The sequence below is a fragment of the Triticum dicoccoides genome, chromosome 1A (genome assembly GCF_002162155.2).
Source record: "Triticum dicoccoides isolate Atlit2015 ecotype Zavitan chromosome 1A, WEW_v2.0, whole genome shotgun sequence".
Taxonomy (NCBI): Eukaryota; Viridiplantae; Streptophyta; class Magnoliopsida; order Poales; family Poaceae; genus Triticum; species Triticum dicoccoides.
The window spans coordinates 494,391,341-494,414,361 of record NC_041380.1 but is presented as its reverse complement, the minus strand read 5'-3'; the positions used below and the strand labels follow the sequence as shown (position 1 = coordinate 494,414,361).

The 23,021-nt window shown below is 45.4% G+C and overlaps 3 protein-coding genes and 1 non-coding gene across 5 annotated transcripts; 3 read left to right on the top strand and 1 right to left on the bottom strand.

The window, feature by feature from the left end:
- The first annotated feature begins 1,653 nt into the window (after positions 1-1,653).
- LOC119307172 (V-type proton ATPase subunit C-like) lies at positions 1,654-5,036 on the top strand. The gene is made up of 11 exons (XM_037583295.1): positions 1,654-1,788; positions 1,883-1,951; positions 2,048-2,181; positions 2,264-2,363; positions 2,702-2,764; positions 2,930-3,070; positions 3,371-3,487; positions 3,867-3,992; positions 4,607-4,690; positions 4,785-4,864; positions 4,955-5,036. The coding sequence occupies exons 1-11, from the start codon at positions 1,654-1,656 to the stop codon at positions 5,034-5,036; spliced, it is 1,131 nt and encodes a 376-aa protein (XP_037439192.1).
- A 4,160-nt stretch (positions 5,037-9,196) lies between these two features.
- LOC119282010 (aldo-keto reductase family 4 member C10-like) lies at positions 9,197-12,194 on the top strand. Its single transcript, XM_037562387.1, has 8 exons — positions 9,197-9,375; positions 9,464-9,608; positions 9,830-9,880; positions 10,472-10,548; positions 10,649-10,736; positions 11,050-11,322; positions 11,452-11,703; positions 11,869-12,194. Exons 2-8 carry the CDS (start codon positions 9,492-9,494, stop codon positions 11,950-11,952), a joined length of 942 nt encoding a protein of 313 aa, XP_037418284.1. The 5' UTR covers positions 9,197-9,375; positions 9,464-9,491; the 3' UTR covers positions 11,953-12,194.
- A 4,080-nt stretch (positions 12,195-16,274) lies between these two features.
- Positions 16,275-19,805, top strand: LOC119281991 (NADPH-dependent aldo-keto reductase, chloroplastic-like). 2 transcript variants are annotated; one of them, XM_037562380.1, is made up of 9 exons: positions 16,275-16,385; positions 16,577-16,699; positions 16,974-17,096; positions 17,789-17,839; positions 18,047-18,123; positions 18,212-18,299; positions 18,573-18,845; positions 19,041-19,292; positions 19,534-19,805. In XM_037562380.1, the coding sequence occupies exons 2-9, from the start codon at positions 16,589-16,591 to the stop codon at positions 19,615-19,617; spliced, it is 1,059 nt and encodes a 352-aa protein (XP_037418277.1). In that variant the 5' UTR covers positions 16,275-16,385; positions 16,577-16,588; the 3' UTR covers positions 19,618-19,805. The 2 variants fall into 2 exon arrangements, with proteins under 2 accessions (XP_037418277.1, XP_037418271.1); XM_037562374.1 differs by having other exon boundaries at positions 16,971-17,096.
- TRNAY-GUA lies at positions 17,247-17,332 on the bottom strand. Its single transcript is given in 2 exon segments — positions 17,247-17,282; positions 17,296-17,332. It is a non-coding gene; the product is annotated as a tRNA-Tyr (tRNA).
- Positions 19,806-23,021: the final 3,216 nt, after the last annotated feature.

Sequence of the window (23,021 nt, the reverse complement as noted above, 5' to 3'; positions counted from 1 at the left end):
ACCAAATACACAATTTCTTAGACAACTCTGTTGTTTCATGTACATATCATCCCACTTATGGCCATTGTGTAAGTTCCTATGGTCCAAGTAAAGTTTTAAATATTTGAAATTTAGTGCCACATTTACCATGCAATATGTTTCAACGTTAGATTTTACATGCATAAGTTCATCGCACACATTATTACTAGTCATGATCATCTAAAAACCCTGTCCTACCTAAAGAATTTAAATGACTAAGGGCGTGTTCGGTAGTTCACCACAGCTGCAAAATCCTGAACTCCGTCGCCCAGATCCAGCAGCCAGCTTCCCACCTAAACTCCAGGAGTGAGCAATCTGTTCGGTGCTGCAGCTTCTCGTTGCGAGCGATTGACTAGGTAAAAAGGCCAGAAAGTGCCTGCTCAGGAATGGGTGGTCGGGGACAGAGGAGACAGTCCGCGACGGTGGCGAACGACCGGCGGTGGAGAGCGCGGCCGCCGGCGCTGTCGGTGCAGAGCAGTGGATGAGGGTGAGCAGGGCGGGGATGGGTGGTCGAGGACGAAGGAGACGGTCCGCGACGGCGGCGGAAGACCGGCGGTGGAGAGCGCGGCCGCCGGCGCTGAAGGTGCGGAGCGGTAGCGGAGAGCGCGAGCGCCGTCGCTGTCGGTGCAGAGCGGAGGCTAGGGTTGGGGGAAGGGGAAAAGGAGTCGCGGGTGTGGTGGAGTGGCCTCGAGGGAACGGTTGGTGCAGTCCATCGATCACTTGGCGGTGGCATACGCCCGTAATTGTTGCTGAATCCAGCTTCCTAGTTTCCACAGAGCCAGGTATTTCCAGCTCCACGACTCCGTCGATTTTGCACGTAGCGTCGAGCTAGCTTCTCGGTCAAATAACCAGGAGTGGAACCGTTCGGCGGGACTCCAAGGCTGGAGTCGAGGAGTTGAGAGGCCAGAGGGCTACCGAACACGCCCTAACTATAGTTCAAAAGGATGCTACCCAGTTCACGTCCACGCCGCCTAGTCATGTGCTGACCGATCACCATAGATGACCTCAGGCCAGTTTTGTCGAAGGAAGCGGATAGATGCGGCACAAAAGAGCGGCCAAGTTAGGAGAAAGTCATGGGCAACATCTTTTCATCTCCGTTTGCCATAGCTTGAGCATGCCCATTGCTTTACGGATGTTTTCAGCACCAAAATCCTGCCTAAAGGGCATGTTTGGAATGCAGCCACGGGGCGCCTTTACCAAAAAATTGCTCGTTGACCACTACTAGGCGCCCGTTTGGACCGGCACCAACATTTCAAATCGACAGACAATTTTTCGGTCCGTTCAGCTTTCACACCCATGCGTTAGTGAGATTGCGGCGACAAAATATTTCGTCAAATTTTTGGTGGGGCTGGTTGGGGCGTGATCCAAATGGACCCAAATATACTGAATAGAGACACGTCATTTGCCACGTGTGTGCATGCCCGACGTGCCATGTTCGGACGCCTGCTTAATTTGGACTAAATTGTTCTGCAAGACACTTGCTCCTGCTTGCAACCAGGCCTGCAGTTAGAGGACCGGACGGATTACCACAAGGGAAACACAACCGAAACATGTTCCCGTCTCGGTCCATCCATATCCACATATCCGAAACAACGTGAAGTTGAAAGTTGAAACAACCTCGGACCTCGGGTGACCATGCCGACGAAATACTTGATCGCCGCCCTCCCCGTACAATCCGCCGGCGGCGACGTCGCCGCCGCCGAGAACTCCCTCTGGCGCAGCCTCGAGGACTCCATCTCCCAGCACTCCATCGACACCCCCCTCTACCGTGTAAGCATATACTAATAGCAAGCCTCTCCTCCGCGATCCTCTCTTCTAGCTACTTCAATTCAATCTCCCCGAGCTTGATCACTCCCTCCTGCAGTTCACCGTCCCCGCCCTCAAAGGCGGCACGCTCGACTCCCTCCTCGCCCTCAGCGACGACCTCATCAGGGTGCGCCTCCTCCTCCCCTACAAGCTATATATAATCTCGTTCGCTAGTGTTAGGGTATTCTGATCGTTGTCTGTCTCTGTGCTTCCGGGCGTGCAGTCGAACCTCTTCATCGAGGGGGCCTCGCACAGGATCAGGAGGCAGATCGAGGACCTGGAGCGCAACGGAGGCGCCGGCGAGGGCGGCGCCCTGATCACCGTCGACGGCGTCCCAGTCGACTCCTACCTCTCCAGGTCTGCGCATGCATTCAGCTGTTGGTTTTCACGGCCGCGTCTGCTTAGCTTAACTGAAGCTTGGCCTTGGATTTTCGCGCAGGTTTGTGTGGGATGAGGGAAAGTACCCAACAAAGTCGCCACTCAAGGACATCATCGCCAGCATCCTGTCGCGGATCTCCAAGATCGAGGATGAGATCAAGGTGATAAGTAACTCTACTTCTTGTTTATTCGTTAGTTTTTTTATTCCAGTCTGCTCCGAATTCTGCTAAGATAGTGGAACGTTAACACTGGTTACCCGTGTAGCTACATGCATTATGGGAACTGTACATGTTGGATAGAGTTGTTTAGCAAGTAATTTTACTCGTCAGCTACACCAAGCCATTCTTATACATATGCCAAGTAGTAGTGGTTTGGGGCTCAATCTTGAGTTTATGGATGTTCACTTCGTTATGAAATACGAATAAGATGAAAATTCCCCCCCCCCTGAAGTTTTGGGTAGAATTTCGAATTTAATGAAACTCAAGATTACCTTTTGCAGGTTCAAGCAGCAAAGTATAATTCTTGTAAGAACCACCTTAGAACAGTCTACAGAAAGCAAAGTGTAAGGTAAAATACCTAGATGTTGCTAGAATGTTGACCACTACTTAGTCCCTAGAATGTTGCTGAGTTCTTGACCTCAAGTCTCCTTGTAAAATAAGAAAAACATGTTTCTCCTTCCATTCATTGTTTTTCCTACTTTAATTGGTCCGCCTTTCTTGTGTGACAGTTTATCGTGCGTGATCTGTCGAACCTGGTAAAACCAGAGGATATAATCACTTCGGAACATCTAGCAACACTTCTTGCTATTGTTCCAAAATGCTCCCAGAAGGACTGGTTGTCATGCTATGAGTCACTTGACACCTTTGTGGTAAGTTTGAAATTGTGTGTATGCACTTGAGTAGTGATAATATTTGTGGAAAACTGTCACTCAACTATTTTAGAATTGTCATTCATTTCAATAACTGCCTATTCTGCTTGTGTGTTTTCCCCTCTAGTGTCAATAATCATGAACTTGACATCATATATAAATTACAAATACATTTGACTTGCAACTCTTTTTCACTCAAATATTGTTGTATTTGCCCTTATGAAGAGCTTGTACATAATTTTTGCCGAAAAGTTGTCCTATTTGCGATTATATTCAGTTGAGGTAGTTGTTGAATTATAGGTACCGAGATCATCCACAAGGCTTTATGAGGATGATGAATATGCGCTCTACACCGTCACATTATTTGCGAAGGTTGTTGGCAACTTTAAAGCACATGCTCAAGAGAGAGGTTTTCTGGTAAGTTTTTTGCCCATACCCTCTTTGGAACCTTGTTTACACTTGTCGTAGTTTCACAAGGTAACCTCGATCCAAGCATCCTTCGGTATAACACTAAGGGACAATTCTTTTGCTGGCTTTTTGGGGCTTTTAGAATAAGCTGCTCCCTACCCAGCTTATTCTAGAAGACTAACCAAAAATTTTTTAGAAGCCTACTAGTCAAGCCTTAACTATTAGGCTTCTAAAAAAATTGGTTGCGCTTCTAGAATAAGCTGGGTAGGGGGCAGCTTATTCTTGAAGCCAACAAAAGAACTGGCCCTAAATGATCTTGATTATCGTCCATGTCATTTTTTTTCCTACTTTTGTCAACCATTAACATCTATTTCACCCTGGATTACAGATCCGTGATTTTGTGTATAGTCCTGAAGCACAGGGAAGTGAGAAGGATGACCTGGAAAAGCTGCTGCAAGACGAGGAAGCTATGAGAACCTCTCTTCTGCAACTATTATATGCCAGATACAGTGAGGTATATGCCTTCTGTAGCTTATTTACACGTTCCTGTCCAAAATGGCGTCATTTTCTTCTTGAAAACAAAAGAAGGTTATGTCTCCACTCACTATGGTTTTCCATGAGAACCATTATGTCATAGTGTCCGGCGTCTTATTTTTCTTCAGTTTTCGTTAAGATTGATACTATTATAGTTTCCATATTTGCCGGAGACAACAAGTCATTTGGATGTTTGCATTTTGTTCCGTAGATCTTCTTCACTTTTGCATTAATACCCACTGATTGCGAACTATAATCTCCGTCTATTATTTCCTACCTATTTGAGTTCTTATTTCTATTTATTCTTTTGTGCTCCATAAGTTTTTTCATTTCTTCTCTGGTTGAACTGAAAAACCTCCACACTATGGTTCTGAATTTTTTATGTCTATATCATCTTCTTTAGTAGTTTGACTGTCTGGACATGATGATACTGGGATGTCCAAATCAGGCCTATTCTGACTTACTAATCTGATAGTGGTTGTTCTGAGTTGTCAACATTACACGGTCAACACTTATGGGTTTCTCGTGAGTCGCGACCACCTATGTTCCTGCATGCCTCCTCGATTATAACTGCTTTTACTGACTATGGTGCAGGTATTCAGTTCCTGGATGCACATATGTGCTGTATTTGTCTTTGCAGAGAGCATTCTTAGATATGGTCTGTCACCATCAATCCTGGTAATTATTAATTTCCTCCACTGTTCTACCATGGCCAGTCTTATAATTTCATTATCTGACCGATAAATCTGTTGTTGTTTTTTGCGTCAATCAGTGTGTCGTTCTAGCACCGTCTACGCAGAGCGAAAAAAAAGTAAGGAACATCTTAGAAGAGCATTGTGGAAATGTCAATAGGTAATTCATTGCTTGGGTTGCAGTCAGTTGCGACGTTAGTTAGTTACAAGTCACTCATATTGTTTTGCTAATTGAACGTTTGAATTGCAGCAATGATTTCTGGAAATCTGACGATGATGGTCTCGGAGGTGAAATCCACCCTTATGTATCCTCCACCATGAATGTCGTGTGAGTATGAGCATATAGTGCTAGTGTGCTCCTGATATCTCCATGGAGGCAATGTTCTGGAGCAACTGTTCTTTCAGTAATCAACATATTTTTTCAATGCACTGTTATTGACTCATAACGTCGCATTAAGGGGATACAAGCGTAACGGATTCACACCCGGCCTCTGCAATATGAACGAACAAATTGTCACAACGCAAGTTTGGTCAATTTTTCGGTTTATATGTAGCTTATGTCCTAGAAATGAACCGACCCATTTGTAGCTTTGGGAATCTTTATTTTTTTGGCACAAGACGGAATTCCCGTGTTGGCTTTATAAATGTAAATATATATTTCTGGCACGATATGGAATTTCATTTATTTATAGTTACTCGTCACGATGAGAGTTTGAGTTGTGTTGTTGCAACTAGTTTGTGTTGGTAGCTGATACAACGTTGCATGCCATTTTTGCAAAAGTGATTAGAGGGACTAAAGATATTCACTAGGTATGTCAACATGCTTTAATCGCATGGAAATGAAGAAAAGGTACTTAGAAACCCTAAGCAAAGAGGAGGAAGCAAGGCGACATTTATTTATGCATTTATTCTCTATGTTGAGTAATAGGGAAGATATACTATTCAGAGGGTGTTCGATTAGAGTGGGATGAATGCCTAGCCTCCAAACGCATCTATGACAAAGAAATATGCCAATTAATTAATATTTTAAACGAAGTAAGTACATTGAGATGTGACAATTTTATTATCAATGAAGTGGTAACTTGGTCAACTACTAGGTGATAGCTTTTGACGAAAAAAGGTATGAAGATCCTACTAAGACAAAGTCGATTGAAAGAGTGTAAATTCGATGAGAGCTAAGACATTTTTCATTTTCAAATTCATAAAGAATTTTGATGATATCATATGTTTTGTCTCCTAGTATACGTGAAATACCAACCACGTGCACATCCAAGCCTCATTTCATGCAAGGTGCCATTGATCATCTCTAGTCGAACCGTCAAAATTTATCCCCTCAAAAGCCTCCTCAAATTTTAACTCCTCAAATTTGTGGAGTTAAGAAAAAATGGTTCCCGTTGAAGTGTAGATATTGATTGCCTAACCCTTTTCATAAGTTCAGACTTTTGGTTGCGTTGGCTAATGCATGAAACTTAACATGACATCAGTGCCTAAGATATTGGTTCAAGTCCCGGCTTTCGCAATTTATCCAAAAATTGATGATGCCCCCTCTATGTCCACCCTAGGCCATCTTTTCAGGCTCAATAGTGGCGACGTGTTGCGTCCGCACTCTCTTTGGGGCATCGTCGTGGAGCTCTTGCCCCGTCTGATTGGTCTCCTATCTTTTACAGGTGTCCTTGTTGTCACTGTTTTCGGTCCTCATGATCTCCTAGCAAGATCAGTACTCCACATCCCACCAGAGGGTAGGCGCTAGTCTATTCTGGGCCGATGGTTACGGTAGCTTGTTGTTAGATGTTTTGTCTCCTCTTTTATTGTTCGACTTTGAATTTTGGCGTTGTAGCTTCCCTCTCATATGTCATTTTGTTTTGATTTGCTTGCATATAGCTTTCATTGCCCCATTATATCAGTTCAGCCTTATGGAGGAAAGCCTTTTTTGAGGTTTGCAGGACATGAATTCATTGAACAATCTCAAATTAAACTCAAATGATAAGTGTCACATGTGTGGCACGAAGCACTCCGGCCCTGACATTTTTTACAACTAAAGTTGCCATCCGAAAAGAAAAAACAAACAAAAAAACAGAAACTTGCCATCCAAAAAGGTAGTTTCCATGCTTGATAACCAAAGTTGACATCCTTGTGTCACTAAAATTGTCATAAAACGGAGTTGCCATGTGTTCGTGCCACACTTGTGGCACTTATTAGGGTCCTTAAACCCAAATTATATCGGCTTCCGGCTGGGTTTTTGGCACAACCTCTTCGCGATGCTTCGTGGGCCGAGATATGCTAGGGACGTGTTTGGTGGCCTTCCCGATCGAGCCTGGCTCAACGAAGCCTGACTGAGATAAGACAGGCAGAAAACTAACATCTGCACTTCGTTTGGTTGTCCGCATCTAGTCCTCTTTCCATGCAACACCTGTTGTCTGGTAACCTCTTCAGCGAGGTGGTGAGGTTACCAGAACACAGCAGTGTGAAGAATAAATTATACACACACAACAGAAGATAGTTGTAAACTATAGCAAGCCACAGTTTTAAATATAGTGCCACAGTTAAACATATCGGTTCAAACGCAAATTGGTACGATAAAAAACTAAACCAACTGGAGCATAGGAAGGATTGTTCTAGACGTTCACGGCGAAGGCGTCGTCATGCCTCCCGCACTTGGTTACCACTTCAATGTTGTCATCGTTGAGGATGACGACCTTGAGCGTGTCGGGAGTGAGCAGATTGAATGTCACCATGTAGCTGATCTTGATCTGATAGATGACTACGAAGGGGGCCCAACCCTGATCGAGGGTGACCCTTCCGTCCATCAGCCGGACAGTGACCCTCCATGAGCAGCCGGTGTTCGTCCTTAGCTTGAACTCTTGCGGCACAGCAGGGAAGTGCTTGCTGAAGTCTAGGGGTTTCCGGATGCACTCAAGCTGAGGGGAAAGGATCACCTTGCAGAAGTGGGTTGGACCACCCTCCTCCTAGTAGTGCTCGTACTTCCGTCGCTTCCTGTTATGGGGCCCCTCCGGCACTACGTCGTCATCCGTGGCCACCTCCTCAGGCGTGGTCGGCACAACCTTCATGGGCGGCACCACCTCCTTGCCCTTCTCCATGGGCAGCACCACCTCCTTGCCCTTGTTCTCCGTGTCGTTCTGCATTACAAAGAGCACGCATTATGAAGAGTACAAAGTTCCGAGGTTGATCGCCGTTAAAACCTATCATCCATAACCCCTTTATTTACCCATCCTCACGGTCACTACTTACCCACCATCTCACTAAGTTATGTTTGTCTCTCACTGTTCCTCGTATCCATCGCCATGAACTCCAGCAGCAGCTCCAACCCCATCCCCAACCCCTTCCCTTGGGGCATTGGATGGAGGGCTTTCTTCCTCGGGTGCTCGCTCGGTGACCGCACCAAGTTCGAGAACACCATGGAAGTCCGCTCGAACTTCACCAGCATGGCAAACATGCAGAAAGAGTCGGACGCTGTGGTGAAGAAGGCAACGCTGGAGGAGTTGAAGACGTTGATTCCTGACCCAACGAAGGGAGCTATGTTAGTTGACATCCTTTGCTAGGGCATGAAGATTTACTCCCAATACCCATAACCCTTGTACTTCATTCCCGATTGGTAACCTCAAATCTATTGGTACTAGGAACTCATGATGATGTTATGATCACTTATATGGCTATTTACCCCGATCCCCCATTCTTCTAACGTGAATCGAATGCGAATGAGTATGTGAGGAGGTGAAAAAATAACTTACGGCCATTGCCGAAGTGCGGGAGGTGATGATACCGATGCCGATGAAGGGGCCGGAGTCCGCCTTGTTGTTCTTCAATCTGCTGAAAGCCGCCGCCGCCGTCAGTGGGAGTGGAGAGAGAGGGGAGAGAGAGCGGTGAGGGGGCAGTGAGTGAGAGTGGAGAGAGAGGGGAGAGGCAGCGATGAGGGGCCAGTGAGGGTAATAACTGTTAGCGCTTCGGGAAGCAATATGGCTTCTCGAGCGTGGCTCCTCGCGTGGAGGCCCCACCGCCCACATGCATCGCACGAGTCTGGTTCTGGAGAAACTGTCGATTCCAGCGTTCCCAGCGAGGCAGGCTCAGATGTGCTTTGAGTTTCGTGCTATGCATGCAACCAAACGGGCCATAATTTTCCCGTGCGGGTCTAGTTGGCCTATATGCGGGCAACCAAACACGTCCTAAATCAGCAGACAGCAGGGCGACGACACTAATTTTTAAAAAAAGTATGACTAGGTCTCAGTCGACTGAGATTTAACCAAGTCTCTGTCAAGTGGCATAACATATAATGGAGAAAAAGAAAAAACTGAAAAAAAAATTGCACGAATATTAATATAAGATCTAACGGGTATAGCATCGAATGGGACTTAGCAAGACTAAAAAAAAGCAGGGCTACGGCACAACGATAGCGACAGCGTCATTGTCCAGAGCACTCAGACGTGACGATAACGGGGCTCGCACCGGACAAACAACGGCCATGGCGGCAGTACCGTCCAAGCAATTTCCGCTAGTTAATTACACTCCACTCCACGGTCCACTTTGCGCACTGTACTCTCACCGGCCAGAGTCCCTCGCCCCCTTGGTCGCGTCGCCCCTCTCTACCGCCAGGCCGGCCGTCCGCCCACCTCGACTTCGCCTCCTCAGCTCCGGCGAGCCGTCGAACGGCGCAAGGTTCGATCCCCCAAATCAAACCCATCTCAGTGCGATTTCCATGTTCCCGCGATTACCTTTGTCTGCTTCGCTCTTCGATCTCTCGCAGGTTGTTGGGACCAGCCACATAATCTCAGATGGCTGAATCCTTTGTGCTCAACACCGGTGCAAGGATCCCATCAGTTGGCCTCGGCACGGCGACGGGGAAGGCCGAACCCGGCGTCGTACGGGACGCCGTCTACGCCGCCGTCAAGGTCACTTCTAAGCAGAATCTGTATAGCTTTTCTGCTGAACCACATCTAAGATGGATGATCTGTTGAATTCAAAATTAAGTTTCTTCACAAGTACTACTACCCATGTGCTACTCATTTTGTGTGGTTTAAAATGCTACCAAAGCCTGTCGTTGTTTCGATTTTGAAATACCAAAATGTACTCTTCTGTCCAGTACTGAAATTTTGATGTTTTGACAATACAGGCTGGATATCGGCATATCGACTGTGCTCCAGCGTACCGCAATGAGAAGGAGGTAATTAGTAATTACTTGAGCAGTAGCAGTCAATCAGATTTGATAGATGCCCCTTAGATGTGCTTGCTGTGGATTTTTATTCTTTTTACCAAATTAAATTAACTGGTCTGTACTCACTGAAAACATATGTGGTTCTAGATTTTACTGTAATAAAAATGGTTTGCTTGCACAGGAAATGTACATAATTCTTGTGCCCGAACCAATTGTCGATCAAGCGCACTATCTGTACTGCTGTGTTTTGTCTGTAAGACAAGGAACATGGTTCTTCTCTTTGTTCAAAAAATATGGATAATTACCAAATCAAAATATCAAATAAAGTGCCAAAAATTCTGAAAACATTCTCACCTGTACATGTGGGAAGGAATTATGAACCTGCAAAATTGATTGAAAAATATTTAGACATGTGGTCTGCTTAAAGAGAAGGCCACACTGTGACTCTTGATATCATTCCTGCATTCATATGTTGTCTGAACTCATGTAGTACTACAAAATTTATCCCTCCTCTACTCTTGTTGATTTTTATCAAAAGCTATGTTATGTTCTGTCACTAAGCTAACTGAATTGAAATATATGCCTTCTCACCTTTTATAGATTGGTCTCGCTCTCAAGAAATTATTTGATGAAGGCGTGGTTAAGCGTGAAGATCTATTTATCACTTCTAAGTTGTGGTTAGACTTCATGTTTTCAACCTCAGCTGCATCATTGATAAAGAAGCAGCTTATGTAATTTGCAGTGCTGCGTTTTCAAAAGATCTTTTAAATTTTGCAGGTCTGGTAACCAAGCCCCAGAAGATGTGCCGGAGGGCATTGACACCACTCTTGAAGATTTGCAGCTGGACTACTTAGACCTTTTCCTTGTAAATTTCTATGCATAATTGTCCATCTCTTATAGTGTATATAATGAAATTCCCTTCGCTCACATAATACTAAAAGTAGATGTATTATGCTTATTATGCAGTCTGAGAAACATTTTCAGCATGAATGTTTTTTTGTATTTGGTAGTAAAAACAATACTAAAATATTTTGTTTTCCGAAAAGGAGGTTGAAACCCCCGGCCTAGCTTTCACTGAACTATGAAGTGTATTCTCAAGCTCATCGTGGGAGAAATTGATTTTAACCGTGTGTATATGTGCCCAAGTTGTTTTGTTGATGATGTCCTATATTTTGCAGATCCATGCTCCACTTCGTTCGAAGAAAGGTGACACCCCAGCCCCTGAAAACTTTCTTCCTGTTGACATTCCTGCTACTTGGGGAGCAATGGAGAAGTTATATGCCTCTGGCAAGGCCCGTGCGATCGGTGTGAGTAACTTTTCTTGTAAGAGGATGGAGGATTTGCTTGCCATTGCAAGTGTACCTCCAGCAGTCAACCAGGTTGAGTGCCATCCAGGTTGGCAGCAAATGAAACTCAGGGAACTTTGCCAGTCAAAGGGTGTTCATCTTTCTGTAAGTTTTAAACATCGCCAGTATAGCGGCGATTTCCCCTCGTTTTCAGTAACCTTGGTAGCTACTTTCTTTAAAATTACTCCACTTCTCTTGTTTGTTGTTCACAATTTTTTACTTTTGCTTTTGCAGGCATATTCACCCTTAGGAAAACATGGATCACCTGGATCCATGGGTCCAAGCTTTCTTAGCAATCCCATTGTCATCTCTGTTGCGGAGAAGTTAAACAAAACTCCTGCGCAGGTTGCCCTACGCTGGGGTCTTCAAATGGGCCAGAGTGTACTCCCGAAAAGCACCAATGAAACAAGAATAAAGGAGAACTTAAGCATATTTGACTGGTCTATCCCTGAAGATTTGATGGCGAATTTCTCTGAAATTCAGCAGGCATCTCTCAATTCCAGCCTTGTTATTTTGCTCCGTTGAAACAGAATTTTATCCGCATTATGATGTCTAATAATTTGCACATTCTCCCATCGGAGAAATGCAGTGCATGACAGCTTTACCTTCCTATATTTGTTATCTGATATTGTTTTGTCTTGCTAAATGCAGGTTAAGGTGCTAAGAGCTGAATTTGTGGTTCACCCCCAAGGTATTTTCAAAACCGTGGAGGATTTTTGGGATGGTGAAATCTGAAGCGTATGAAGTGCTGCACAGAAGGCATTGCATTCCAGCATGAAACCGTAGTCGTCGTCTGATTTTGTATTTGCATGTAGATGCTTCTTGTAGAGAAGAAACTGAAAGCATATTGGCTAGATCATCTGTCTTCCTCTGTAATTTTTACTGGTTTACTATGATTATCGGATCCCTTTATCCGGGAATATCTCATTTTCAAGTGTCAATACAGGCCGCTTCGTGATACCGAAGCTCATGGAATCTATAGTTGAGCCATGAAATCCCCTGGTTTACTCCATTTTCCACGTTTTACAATACTAGTAAATAGATACAATAAGAAAAAAAAAACTAATTCGGTACTGTAGTTGTTGATGAAATATTCTACAAACTTGGGTCAAACTTTACATTGTTTGGCTTCAAGCAAAATTTATACGCCTTATTTTCAAACACCGAGGGAGTAGAAAATAGTTCTGGTCTGATCATTTCTTTTTCGTTAGTGCTGTTAAGAATTGAAAACAATTGATATTCTGGCAGCTACCAGAAAATGGTGGTACATCTCTAAGGGCATCTCCAACGTGAATCCTCAAATTGGCCCCAAATATCCGGACTGGACGGTAATTAGACTTTTAGCGCTCCAACAAGGATCACCAAATGGGGCCAGACCGGCCCGGGTGTTTGAAATCCCACAGACCAACTTCAAACCGAGGAGATCTGGGTGAGTCCAGGCGTCCGCCATGGGAGAAATTCCCATGGCAAATTTAGGAAAATTATGTAGGGTTGAAATGAAATTAGGAAAAAAATGTTTTCTCTAGAAGTCATGGGAGAAATTTTTGTGGTGTTTACATGGCAATAATAGGAATGATGGTATCAGAAAAACATGGCAGTTATGGAGGGAAATGTAAATTGTTACATGGAAAATTTAGTATTTTTTGTGTTCTAAATCATGGCAAAATTAAAGAATGTTGTAATGGTCAGATGGCAAATGTAGGACTTTTTGTACTGCTCACATGGCATATTTTGGAAAATGTTTGTATTGCTCTTGCTCACATGAAAAAATTAGTGGGTATTTTTTGTTCTGCACATACAAAAAATCAATAATATAATAACAAGCATGACAACTTACGTAAAAAAGTAATCAATCCAGGGGAAAAGGGACAGCTCTCTCTCCCTCTCTCACATGAGAAGCTCTCTAGTCATGGAAAAACAAATATGAGGACATAAGGGGCCTGTTTGGTTGCAGTTTGCAACAGTAGTTGCATTGCATGTCCATCTCTAGCCAGCCTGGTTGCTGAAAAACAGCCTCATATGCAGTACATGCAACATGTTTGGTTGCCTGTATCGCATCGAGAGGCACTTGCCCCCTGCTGTTTGGTTGCCCGCATTTGTGCTTAGGGTGTGAGCAGATGCAAACTTCAGCCGTTTGATTGCAAACAACGTTTGTGTTCTGCTCACCTCATTCAAATGTGGTGGCCTTACCACCACACATGAACAGCACAACAACAACATCACAATATCTAAGATCAAACAAAGCAAGCAATGTAATGACAGCAAACTTAACACAGCAAACTACTTAATTAGATAGCATAAGTCTAGATTAAGAGCAGGGGCATCCTCCTTCCCTGCTGTGCCAGGGTGCTGCTCCTGGCCAAAATATGAACAAGTTCCCAGCACAAGTCTCGTCACACACCCTAAAAGTTCTCCACTAACACCTGACTTAACTTAACTGCATAGCCTGCTCGATGCCACCAAGGCAGTTGTGCCTGCTGCAATGATACCTGCACATCACCGACGAGTCGTGGTTGTAGATCTAAACCTTCAGTTCGAGTCCGGAGATGCGCACAACGACGAGGTCGTCGGGGACGATGCGGTGGCGGCGGCAGAAGTAGTTCCACCCCCGGTCAAGCACCATGTGGCCCTCAAAGTTTTGGACCTGCACTCAGAACACGCGCCGCTTGTTGGCTGAGAGCCTGACCACGCGCGGGAGTCGCTTGATGACCAGCCAGGTGTTCATCACCTCCACGAACTTGGGAGGGACGACGAGCATGGCGAGGTCCTCGTTGTCCTTGATCCGCTGGTAGAATCTCATTGGCTCCCTGGCTCCCTCCTCGTGGCCCTGCCACGGAGATCGTCCCCTTGAACGAGGACACGCTCATGAAGGCGATCCTGCCAGGCAGGTCCACCGTCCTGAGCCACCTGTTCATGGGGATGAAATCCTCGGCGCGCTCAGCTCCGGCCACGACCTGAGCTCCTCCACCCGCCACATCCCAATCAGTCTTCAGTATCTTGTCAGGCAACATGACAAGTATTAGTATCAAGCAAGCAAGCAAGCAAATGCCACTGATAAGTGGCACTGATCAGTGGACTTGCCCAACAGCAAGTGCCACTGATTAGTGATGAATACTAGAATGCCCAACAGCAAGTGCCACTGATCAGTGGCATTTGCCCAACAACAAATCAGTGGCATGTGCTCATGGACAAATGGCAATGATCAGTGGCACTTGGTGTTGGGCAAGAGCACTAATCTACTTGCTGTAGTGCAAATGGCACTGATCAATGACACTAATCAGTGACTTGCCCAATAGCAAGTGCCATTGATAAGTGCCATTTTGCCCAACAGCAAGTGCCATTGATAAGTGGCATTTGCCTATCAATGACACTTGTTGTTGGGCAAGTCACTGATCAGTGCCATCTTCTTTGCTGCAACTGGCATTGATCACTGAACTATCCTAAACAAGGAAACATATAAAAATAGCAACAGCAAGTGCCAATAGCATCCATGTGCAGTCATGCAGATTTGGGACCATCCTAAAATGGTCCTACTACATGCACGTATAACATCCACTCATGGCACAAACCCTAGTTTCAACATGCAACATGAAACAATGACATGATCCTAACATGAACATGCCATCAGTCAACATGATTCTAGCATTCATCACTCAACATGAACATGATTCTAGTATGAACACAGCTACTAGCATGTAGCACAAATCTAGCATGTAGTAGGACTCGGACTAGCATGATTCTAGGATTCTAGCATGAACATGAATCTAGCATGTAACACAGCTACTAGTATTCTAGCATGAACACAAGCACTAGCACACGCACTGTACAAAACAAAAACAGATCAATCCGGCGGAGCAGAGGACGAGCCGGCCCCGGCGACGGCCTGCGGCATCGGCCCCGTGCTGAACGCCACGCCGGAGGTCGAGAAGGACGGCACACTGAGCGGAGAAAACCCTTGGACGGGGATCAAGAAAACCCCCGAGCCCAATGGCGTCCCAAGAAGGGGCGGCTCCGTCGACGGCGCCGGCGCCGAGCCCAGAACAACGAGGTCCGGAATCGGCGGCGGAGCAGGAGCGGCCGACACCGCATTGGCCGGCCTCGTGGAGGCCGGCAGCAGATGGGGGACGGCGCCCGCAGCGCCGAGGCCAGGTCGCGGCCCGAGTTCTGGAGCCCGACCAGCCATCGCTCCTGGATGCTGACGATGCGCTGGTCGACCGGGGTCAGAGGGCGGCGTGGCGGCGGGCGTGGCGGAGCCATCGGAGCAGAGGAGAGGAGAGGGAGGGGCGGTGCGGGAGAGAGAGGGAGCGATGGAAACAGTGCGCCTGGGCGGTGTCAGGAGAGTGGGGGACGAGTAATGAGACGTCGCCTCCATCTCCCGCGCTACCCGAGACGTGCAACTGCCCCGCACGCGCGGCCGCGCCTAGTCAGGCTCGCGAGAAACTGCCGATTCAGCAGTTCCCGCCGGGCCAGGCTGCAGGCTGCTTTGAGGTTCGTGTGGGCCTCAAATCGCATGCAGCCAACCAAACAGGCCGTGCACATTCCGCATGGACCTGGTTAGGCTGCATGCGGGCAACCAAACAGGCCCAAGCTGATCAACTCACGTCAAATGTCGAATATGTGTTCTGGACATGTTGCTTGCAACGGGTTATCCTTTTATAAACATATAAAAATCATCATAATCTGTTTCGCAAAATAGACACTCTAATTTGGCCTGGTATCGACAATATTGCACCATAGAATAGGGTGTGATGCGTGCGTATGTACGAGCGTTTGCGTTACTGTGTTTGGAAAAAAGACGGTATTGCATCGTAGAACTCATCATTACAACTTTGCGCTAATAAAACTTGGCACGGGAATATAAAAAAACAGTTTTGCTAGAGCACATCTAGATGTGCCATAAGTATTGCACATCTAAATTCTATATCATTGATCTTACGTCGAGATGCGTGTGGATATTTTTTTTCTTTTTTCTTTTCCTCTTTATGCTTGACTCACTTATTTAGATGTGCAATAATTAGAGCACATCTAGATATGCCTTAGACACACCCTATAAAAAACCTAGGCCGGCAGGTCCAGCAAAAAGAACTCCACCGGCCGCTTGATCGCCGCTCTCCGCCTTGTCGCATGCCCGCGTGGATCGATCAGCTTCCACTCCAACCCAATCACAGGTAACCACCCATCATTCGTCTGTTTTTCCGTCAGGATTAATTTCACTATGCATCAGCGCAGTAGTATAATTATTCTCAGCTTGAACTCTGAAGGACCCTCGTGATCCCTCGTAAATCCAAACTGTTGTTATCTTCCGTGCCTATGACTGGAGCAGCATCTTTATACCTGCTTGTTCTTTGATCTCTAGCAGGCTTTTGGAGAGATGGCCGAATCCTTCGTCCTCAACACCGGAGCAAGAATACCGTCAGTTGGCCTCGGCACGGCGAAAACAGAGCCCGGGACCGTCGGGGAGGCCGTCTACGCTGCCATCAAGGTTCTTTAATGGAATCTGTACAGATTTTCTCTGTTAATTGATCCAGATAAGCTTTGTAGATTGTAAGATTTGTTCAATTCAGATTTTAGGCCTGTGTAGCTGGGCACTTTCCGTCAGGATTAATTTCACTATGCATCAGCGCAGTAGTATAATTATTCTCAGCTTGAACTCTGAAGGACCCTCGTGATCCCTCGTAAATCCAAACTGTTGTTATCTTCCGTGCCTATGACTGGAGCAGCATCTTTATACCTGCTTGTTCTTTGATCTCTAGCAGGCTTTTGGAGAGATGGCCGAATCCTTCGTCCTCAACACCGGAGCAAGAATACCGTCAGTTGGCCTCGGCACGGCGAAAACAGAGCCCGGGACCGTCGGGGAGGCCGTCTACGCTGCCATCAAGGTTCTTTAATGGAATCTGTACAGATTTTCTCTGTTAATTGATCCAGATAAGCTTTGTAGATTGTAAGATTTGTTCAATTCAGATTTTAGGCCTGTGTAGCTGGGCACTTTCCTGTTGTTTGGCTAAAAAATCGCAAAAATAAAAATGTTATCCGACCTACCGGATTCGAACCAGTGACCTAAGGATTTATCTGCAACGACTACAGTCCTCCGCTCTACCAACTGAGCTAAGGTCGGTTTGTGTCAATCTGCGTGCACCTCGCTTCATAACCTCGCACTTCACCGTCTGAACAACGAGCATCCCATTCTTAAATTCGAATCTTAGTCGGACTTGAAGTGCTCACACGCTACAAAGTGTGTGTGATTTAATCTGGAGCGGGGTGTACATGCAGCAAGCAACACAATTGGTTATAAGTTCTTTTTCCAGGAAATTGGTTATGAGGTTATCTCTATGGTTCCAAAATTCCATCAGTTTAGCCTACGAACACTTAGTTTTTGGCACTTTTTGCTTCTATTCTCGCTAAATTATACTTTTACATTCTCTTTCGCCCTTCCTCTTTTCTACCGAAGCTCCGCCACTGGATTTAAGCTCTGGAAAATGCTACTGAAGCGTACCATATAATCTTAAGCTTGAAACATGAAACTATATACTATCTCACCCAAGTCTAACAATTTGATGCACTTACAATGCAGGCTGGATATCGGCATATTGATTGCGCTCCAGCGTACCGCAATGAGAAGGAGGTAATACTTGAGCCATAGCTTTCTATAAGATCAGGAAAATGATAGGCTCATGAAATGTTGGTGGTTAGTCATCAGAGTATGACACTCATGACATCATTATTATTTTTATCTGAAGTAATTTCTGCTACACAAAACTGTCCATCTGTAAGACTGTAACCGTTATGTTTTTTCATATAACCCAGCGAATTCAATCTACACCTTTTATAGATTGGTTTGGCTCTGAAGAAACTGTTTGAGGATTATGTGGTTAAGCGTGAAGATTTGTTTATCTCTTCTAAGTTGTGGTTAGGCTTCATTCCTTTTTACCCTAGTTTCATCATTTGTATGTAATTTGCAGCGCCGTGTTGTCAAAAGATGTTTTGGATTTTGCAGGTCTGGTAATCACGCCCCAGAAGATGTGCCAGAGGGCATTGACACTACTCTTGAAGATTTGCAACTGGAGTACTTAGACCTGTTCCTTGTAAATTTCTATGCTTGATTGTCTATCCATTTAACAGTGAATCTACTGTGATATGCCTGTTCCCCCACGCAGTACCGAAAGTACAAATATGACTCACCTCTAAGCAGCTTCTTTGGCGTAAAAGATTGAGAGGGTCAAACAAAACCTAATAGTATTACATTTACTGAACGATGAAGTGTTGTTTTAACTGAATGAAGTGCATTCCTGAGCTTAGTGTGAAGTAAAAGTTGCTTTAACTCTATGAATGCCTTTTTGAAAAAATATATTGTGCAGATCCACGCTCCAGTCCGAACTAATAAAGGAGCTGTCCGAACCGCTGAAAACTATATTACTCTTGATGTCCCTGCTACATGGGGGGCGATGGAGAAGTTATACGACTCCGGCAAGGCTCGTGCAATCGGCGTGGGCAACTTTTCTTGTAAGAGGATGGAGGATTTGCTTGCCATTGCTAGAGTAACTCCTGCTGTCAACCAGGTTGAGTCCCATCCAGGTTGGCAGCAAATGAAACTCCGCGAACTTTGCGAGTCAAATGGTGTTCATCTTTCTGTAAGTTTCGAACATCACTAATGGACCAGTAGTTTTCCCTCTTCTTCTTCTTCTTTTTCAATAAGATACTGCCAAAGTTTCTTGAAAAACACTTCCCCTGGTTAGTTTACTTTAGGTTCTTCTCTTGAAAATCACTTCTCCCTTGGTTAGTTTACTCTAGGTTGTTCAATAATTTTTTTACTTTCATTTTGGCAGGCATATTCACCCTTAGGTAGGCCTGGATCACCTGCGTTCACGGGTCCAAGCTTTCTTAGCAACCCTATTGTCATCTCTATTGCCGAGAAGTTGCAGAGAAGTCCTGCACAGGTTGCTCTACGCTGGGGCCTTCAAATGGGTCAGAGTGTGCTTCCAAAAAGCATCAATGAAACAAGGATAAAGGAGAACTTTAACATATTGGACTGGTCTATTCCTGAAGATTTGATGTCAAAGTTCTCTGAAATACCACAGGCATGAATAAACTCCTCTATTTTCCTCCATGCAAAATTGCAAATGGTCCTTCCTATTTTTATTATGTTGGTTATATTGGCTTAGCACACCTTGATGGTAATATGCAATGTTTTGTCCTTCCAAAAAAAATCTTAAAAACATTAATGTTTTGTATCACTATTTTTTTAGAAACATAGTGCGTCAATCTATAGAATTACCTCTGATATTGGCTATTGAGATTGTTTTGGTCCTTTGTATGCAGATTAAGACTCTAAGAGCTGAATTTGTAGTTCACCCGCAAGGTATTTACAAAACCGTGGAGGATTTTTGGGATGGTGAAATCTGAAGTGTATGAAGTTCTGATGAAGGCATAGCATTATTATCATGCTAGCATAAATATCTTGCTTCTTCAGTTCTTCTCATTGGTTGTATGCAGATGGAGCTACTTACTTTAAAACTTCTGAGAATAAATGGCTTTTTTTATGGATGTGTGGACCAACGGATGGGAAGGCCGAAAAAATGCCTTCTTTTACTGATGGCTTAAAATAATTGCTCGATCATATATTTTTCTCATGTGCTACCATTTTGATTGTTGTATTCTTCTATTCGCAAATATTGTATTTGTTGGGGAACGTTGCAGAAAACAAAAATTTTCCTACGGTTTCACCAAGATCCATCTATGAGTTCATCTAGCAACGAGTGATCGGATTGCATCTACATACCTTTGTAGATCACGCGCGGAAGCGTTCAAAGAACGGGGATGAGGAAGTCGTACTCGACGTGATCCAAATCACCGGAGATCCTAGCGCCGAACGGACGGCACCTCCGTGTTCAACACACGTACGGTCAGCGTGACGTCTCCTCCTTCTTGATCCAGCAAGGAGGGAGGAGAGGTAGATGAAGATCCAGCAGCACGACGGCATGGTGGTGGATGCAGGAGTCACCGCAGCAGGGCTTCGCCGTTCTACTGCGAGAGGGAGAGGTGTAGCAGGGGACAGGGAGGCGCCAAGAGTCAAGGGTGCGGCTGCCCCTCCCTCCCCCCTTTATATAGGCTCCCCAAGGGGGGGGGGGCGCCGGCCCTAGGAGATGGGATCTCCTAGGGGGGCGGTGGCCAAGGGTGGAGTGGCCCCCAAGGCAAGTGGGGCGCCCCCCCCCCCACCCTAGGGTTTCCAACCCTAGGCGCAGGGGGTGGGCCAAGGGGGGCGCACCAGCCCACCATGGGCTGGTTCCCCTCCCCACTTCAGCCCATGGGGCCCTCCGGGATGGGTGGTCCCACCCGGTGGACCCCCGGGACCCATCCGGTGGTCCCGGTACAATACTGGTGACCCCCGAAACTCTTCCGATGGCTGAAACTGCACTTCCTATATATAATTCTTCACCTCCGGACCATTCCGGAACTCCTCGTGACGTCCGGGATCTCATCCGGGACTCCGAACAACTTTCGGTTACTGCATATTCATATCTCTACAACCCTAGCGTCACCGAACCTTAAGTGTGTAGACCCTACGGGTTCGGGAGACATGTAGACATGACCGAGATGGCTCTCCGGTCAATAACCAACAGCGGGATCTGGATACCCATGTTGTCTCCCACATGCTCCTCGATGATCTTATCAGATGAACCACGATGTCGAGGATTCAAGCAACCCCGTATACGATTCCGTTTGTCAATCGGTACGTTACTTGCCCGAGATTCGATCGTCGGTATCCCAATACCTCGTTCAATCTCGTTACCGGCAAGTCACTTTACTCGTACCGTAATGCATGATCCCGTGACCAGACACTTGGTCACTTTGAGCTCATTATGATGATGCATTACCGAGTGGGCCCAGAGATACCTCTTCGTCATATAGAGTGACAAATCCCAGTCTTGATCCGTGTCAACCCAACAGACACTTTCGGAGATACCCGTAGTATACCTTTATAGTCACCCAGTTACGTTGTGACGTTTGGTACACCCAAAGCATTCCTACGGTATCCGGGAGTTACACGATCTCATGGTCTAAGGAAAAGATACTTGACATTGGAAAAACTCTAGCAAACGAACTATATGATCTTGTGCTATGTTTAGGATTGGGTCTTGTCCATCACATCATGTGATCTCGTTATCAATGACATCCAATGTCCATAGTCAGGAAGCCATGACTATCTGTTGATCAACGAGCTAGTCAACTAGAGGCTTACTAGGGACATATTGGTGTCTATGTATTCACACATGTATTACAATTTCCGGATAACACAATTATAGCATGAATAAAAGACAATTATCATGAACAAGAAAATATAATAATAATCCTTTTATTATTGCCTCTAGGGCATATTTCCAACAGTCTCCCACTTGCACTAGAGTCAATAATCTAGTTACATTGTGATGAATCGAACACCCATGGAATTCTGGTGTTGATCATGTTTTGCTCTAGGGAGAGGTTTAGTCAACGGATCTGCTACATCCAGGTCCGTATGTACTTTACAAATATCTATGTCTCCATCTTGAACATTTTCATGAATGGAGTTGAAGTGACGCTTGATGTGCCTGGTCTTCTTGTGAAACCTGGGCTCCTTGGCAAGTGCAATAGCTCCAGTGTTGTCACAGAAGAGCTTGATCGGCCCCGACGCATTGGGTATGACTCCTAGGTCGGTGATGAACTCCTTCACCTAGATTGCTTCATGTGCTGCCTCCGAGGCCGCCATGTACTCCGCTTCACATGTAGATCCCGCCACGATGCTCTGCTTGCAACTGCACCAGCTTACTGCCCCACCATTCAAAATATACACGTATCCGGTTTGTGACTTAGAGTCATCCAGATCTGTGTTGAAGCTAGCATCGACGTAACCCTTTACGACGAGCTCTTCGTCACCTCCATAAACGAGAAACATTTCCTTAGTCCTTTTCAGGTACTTCAGGATATTCTTGACCGCTGTCCAGTGTTCCTTGCCGGGATTACTTTGGTACCTACCTACCAAACTTACGGCAAGGTTTACAGCAGGTCTGGTACACAGCATGGCATACATAATAGAACCTATGGCTGAGGCATAGGGGATGACACTCATCTCTTCTATATCTTCTGCCGTGGTCGGACATTGAGCTGAGCTCAATCTCACACCTTGCAGCACAGGCAAGAACCCCTTCTTAGACTGATCCATATTGAACTTCTTCAATATCTTATCAAGGTATGTGCTTTGTGAAAGACCTATGAGGCGTCTTGATCTATCTCTATAGATCTTGATGCCTAATATATAAGCAGCTTCTCCAAGGTCCTTCATTGAAAAACTCTTATTCAAGTAGGCCTTAATGTTGTCCAAAAGTTCTATATCATTTCCCATCAAAAGTATGTCATCTACATATAATATGAGAAATGCTACAGAGCTCCCACTCACTTTCTTGTAAACGCAGGCTTCTCCATAAGTCTGCATAAACCCAAACGCTTTGATCATCTCATCAAAGTGAATGTTCCAACTCCGAGACGCTTGCACCAACCCATAAATTGAGCGTTGGAGCTTGCACACCTTGTCAGCATTCTTAGGATTGACAAAACCTTCCGGCTGCATCATATACAATTCTTCCTTAAGGAAACCATTAAGAATGTCGTTTTGACGTCCATTTGCCATATCTCATAATCATAGAATGCGGCAATTGCTAACATGATTCGGACGGACTTCAGCTTCGCTACAGGAGAGAAAGTCTCATCGTAGTCAACCCCTTGAACTTGCTGATAACCCTTAGCGACAAGTCGAGCTTTATAGATGGTAA

Coding starts and splice junctions, on each gene's coding strand:
- LOC119281991 (XM_037562374.1), top strand. CDS start 16,589: ATGGCCGAATCCTTCGTCCTCAACACCGGAGCAAGAATACCGTCAGTT. Junction 18,124..18,211: donor TTTATCTCTTCTAAGTTGTG/GTTAGGCTTCAT, acceptor TGGATTTTGCAG/GTCTGGTAATCACGCCCCAG. Junction 19,293..19,533: donor AGTTCTCTGAAATACCACAG/GCATGAATAAAC, acceptor CTTTGTATGCAG/ATTAAGACTCTAAGAGCTGA.
- LOC119307172 (XM_037583295.1), top strand. CDS start 1,654: ATGCCGACGAAATACTTGATCGCCGCCCTCCCCGTACAATCCGCCGGC. Junction 3,071..3,370: donor AGTCACTTGACACCTTTGTG/GTAAGTTTGAAA, acceptor GTTGAATTATAG/GTACCGAGATCATCCACAAG. Junction 3,488..3,866: donor CTCAAGAGAGAGGTTTTCTG/GTAAGTTTTTTG, acceptor CCTGGATTACAG/ATCCGTGATTTTGTGTATAG.
- LOC119282010 (XM_037562387.1), top strand. CDS start 9,492: ATGGCTGAATCCTTTGTGCTCAACACCGGTGCAAGGATCCCATCAGTT. Junction 10,549..10,648: donor TTTATCACTTCTAAGTTGTG/GTTAGACTTCAT, acceptor TAAATTTTGCAG/GTCTGGTAACCAAGCCCCAG. Junction 11,704..11,868: donor ATTTCTCTGAAATTCAGCAG/GCATCTCTCAAT, acceptor TGCTAAATGCAG/GTTAAGGTGCTAAGAGCTGA.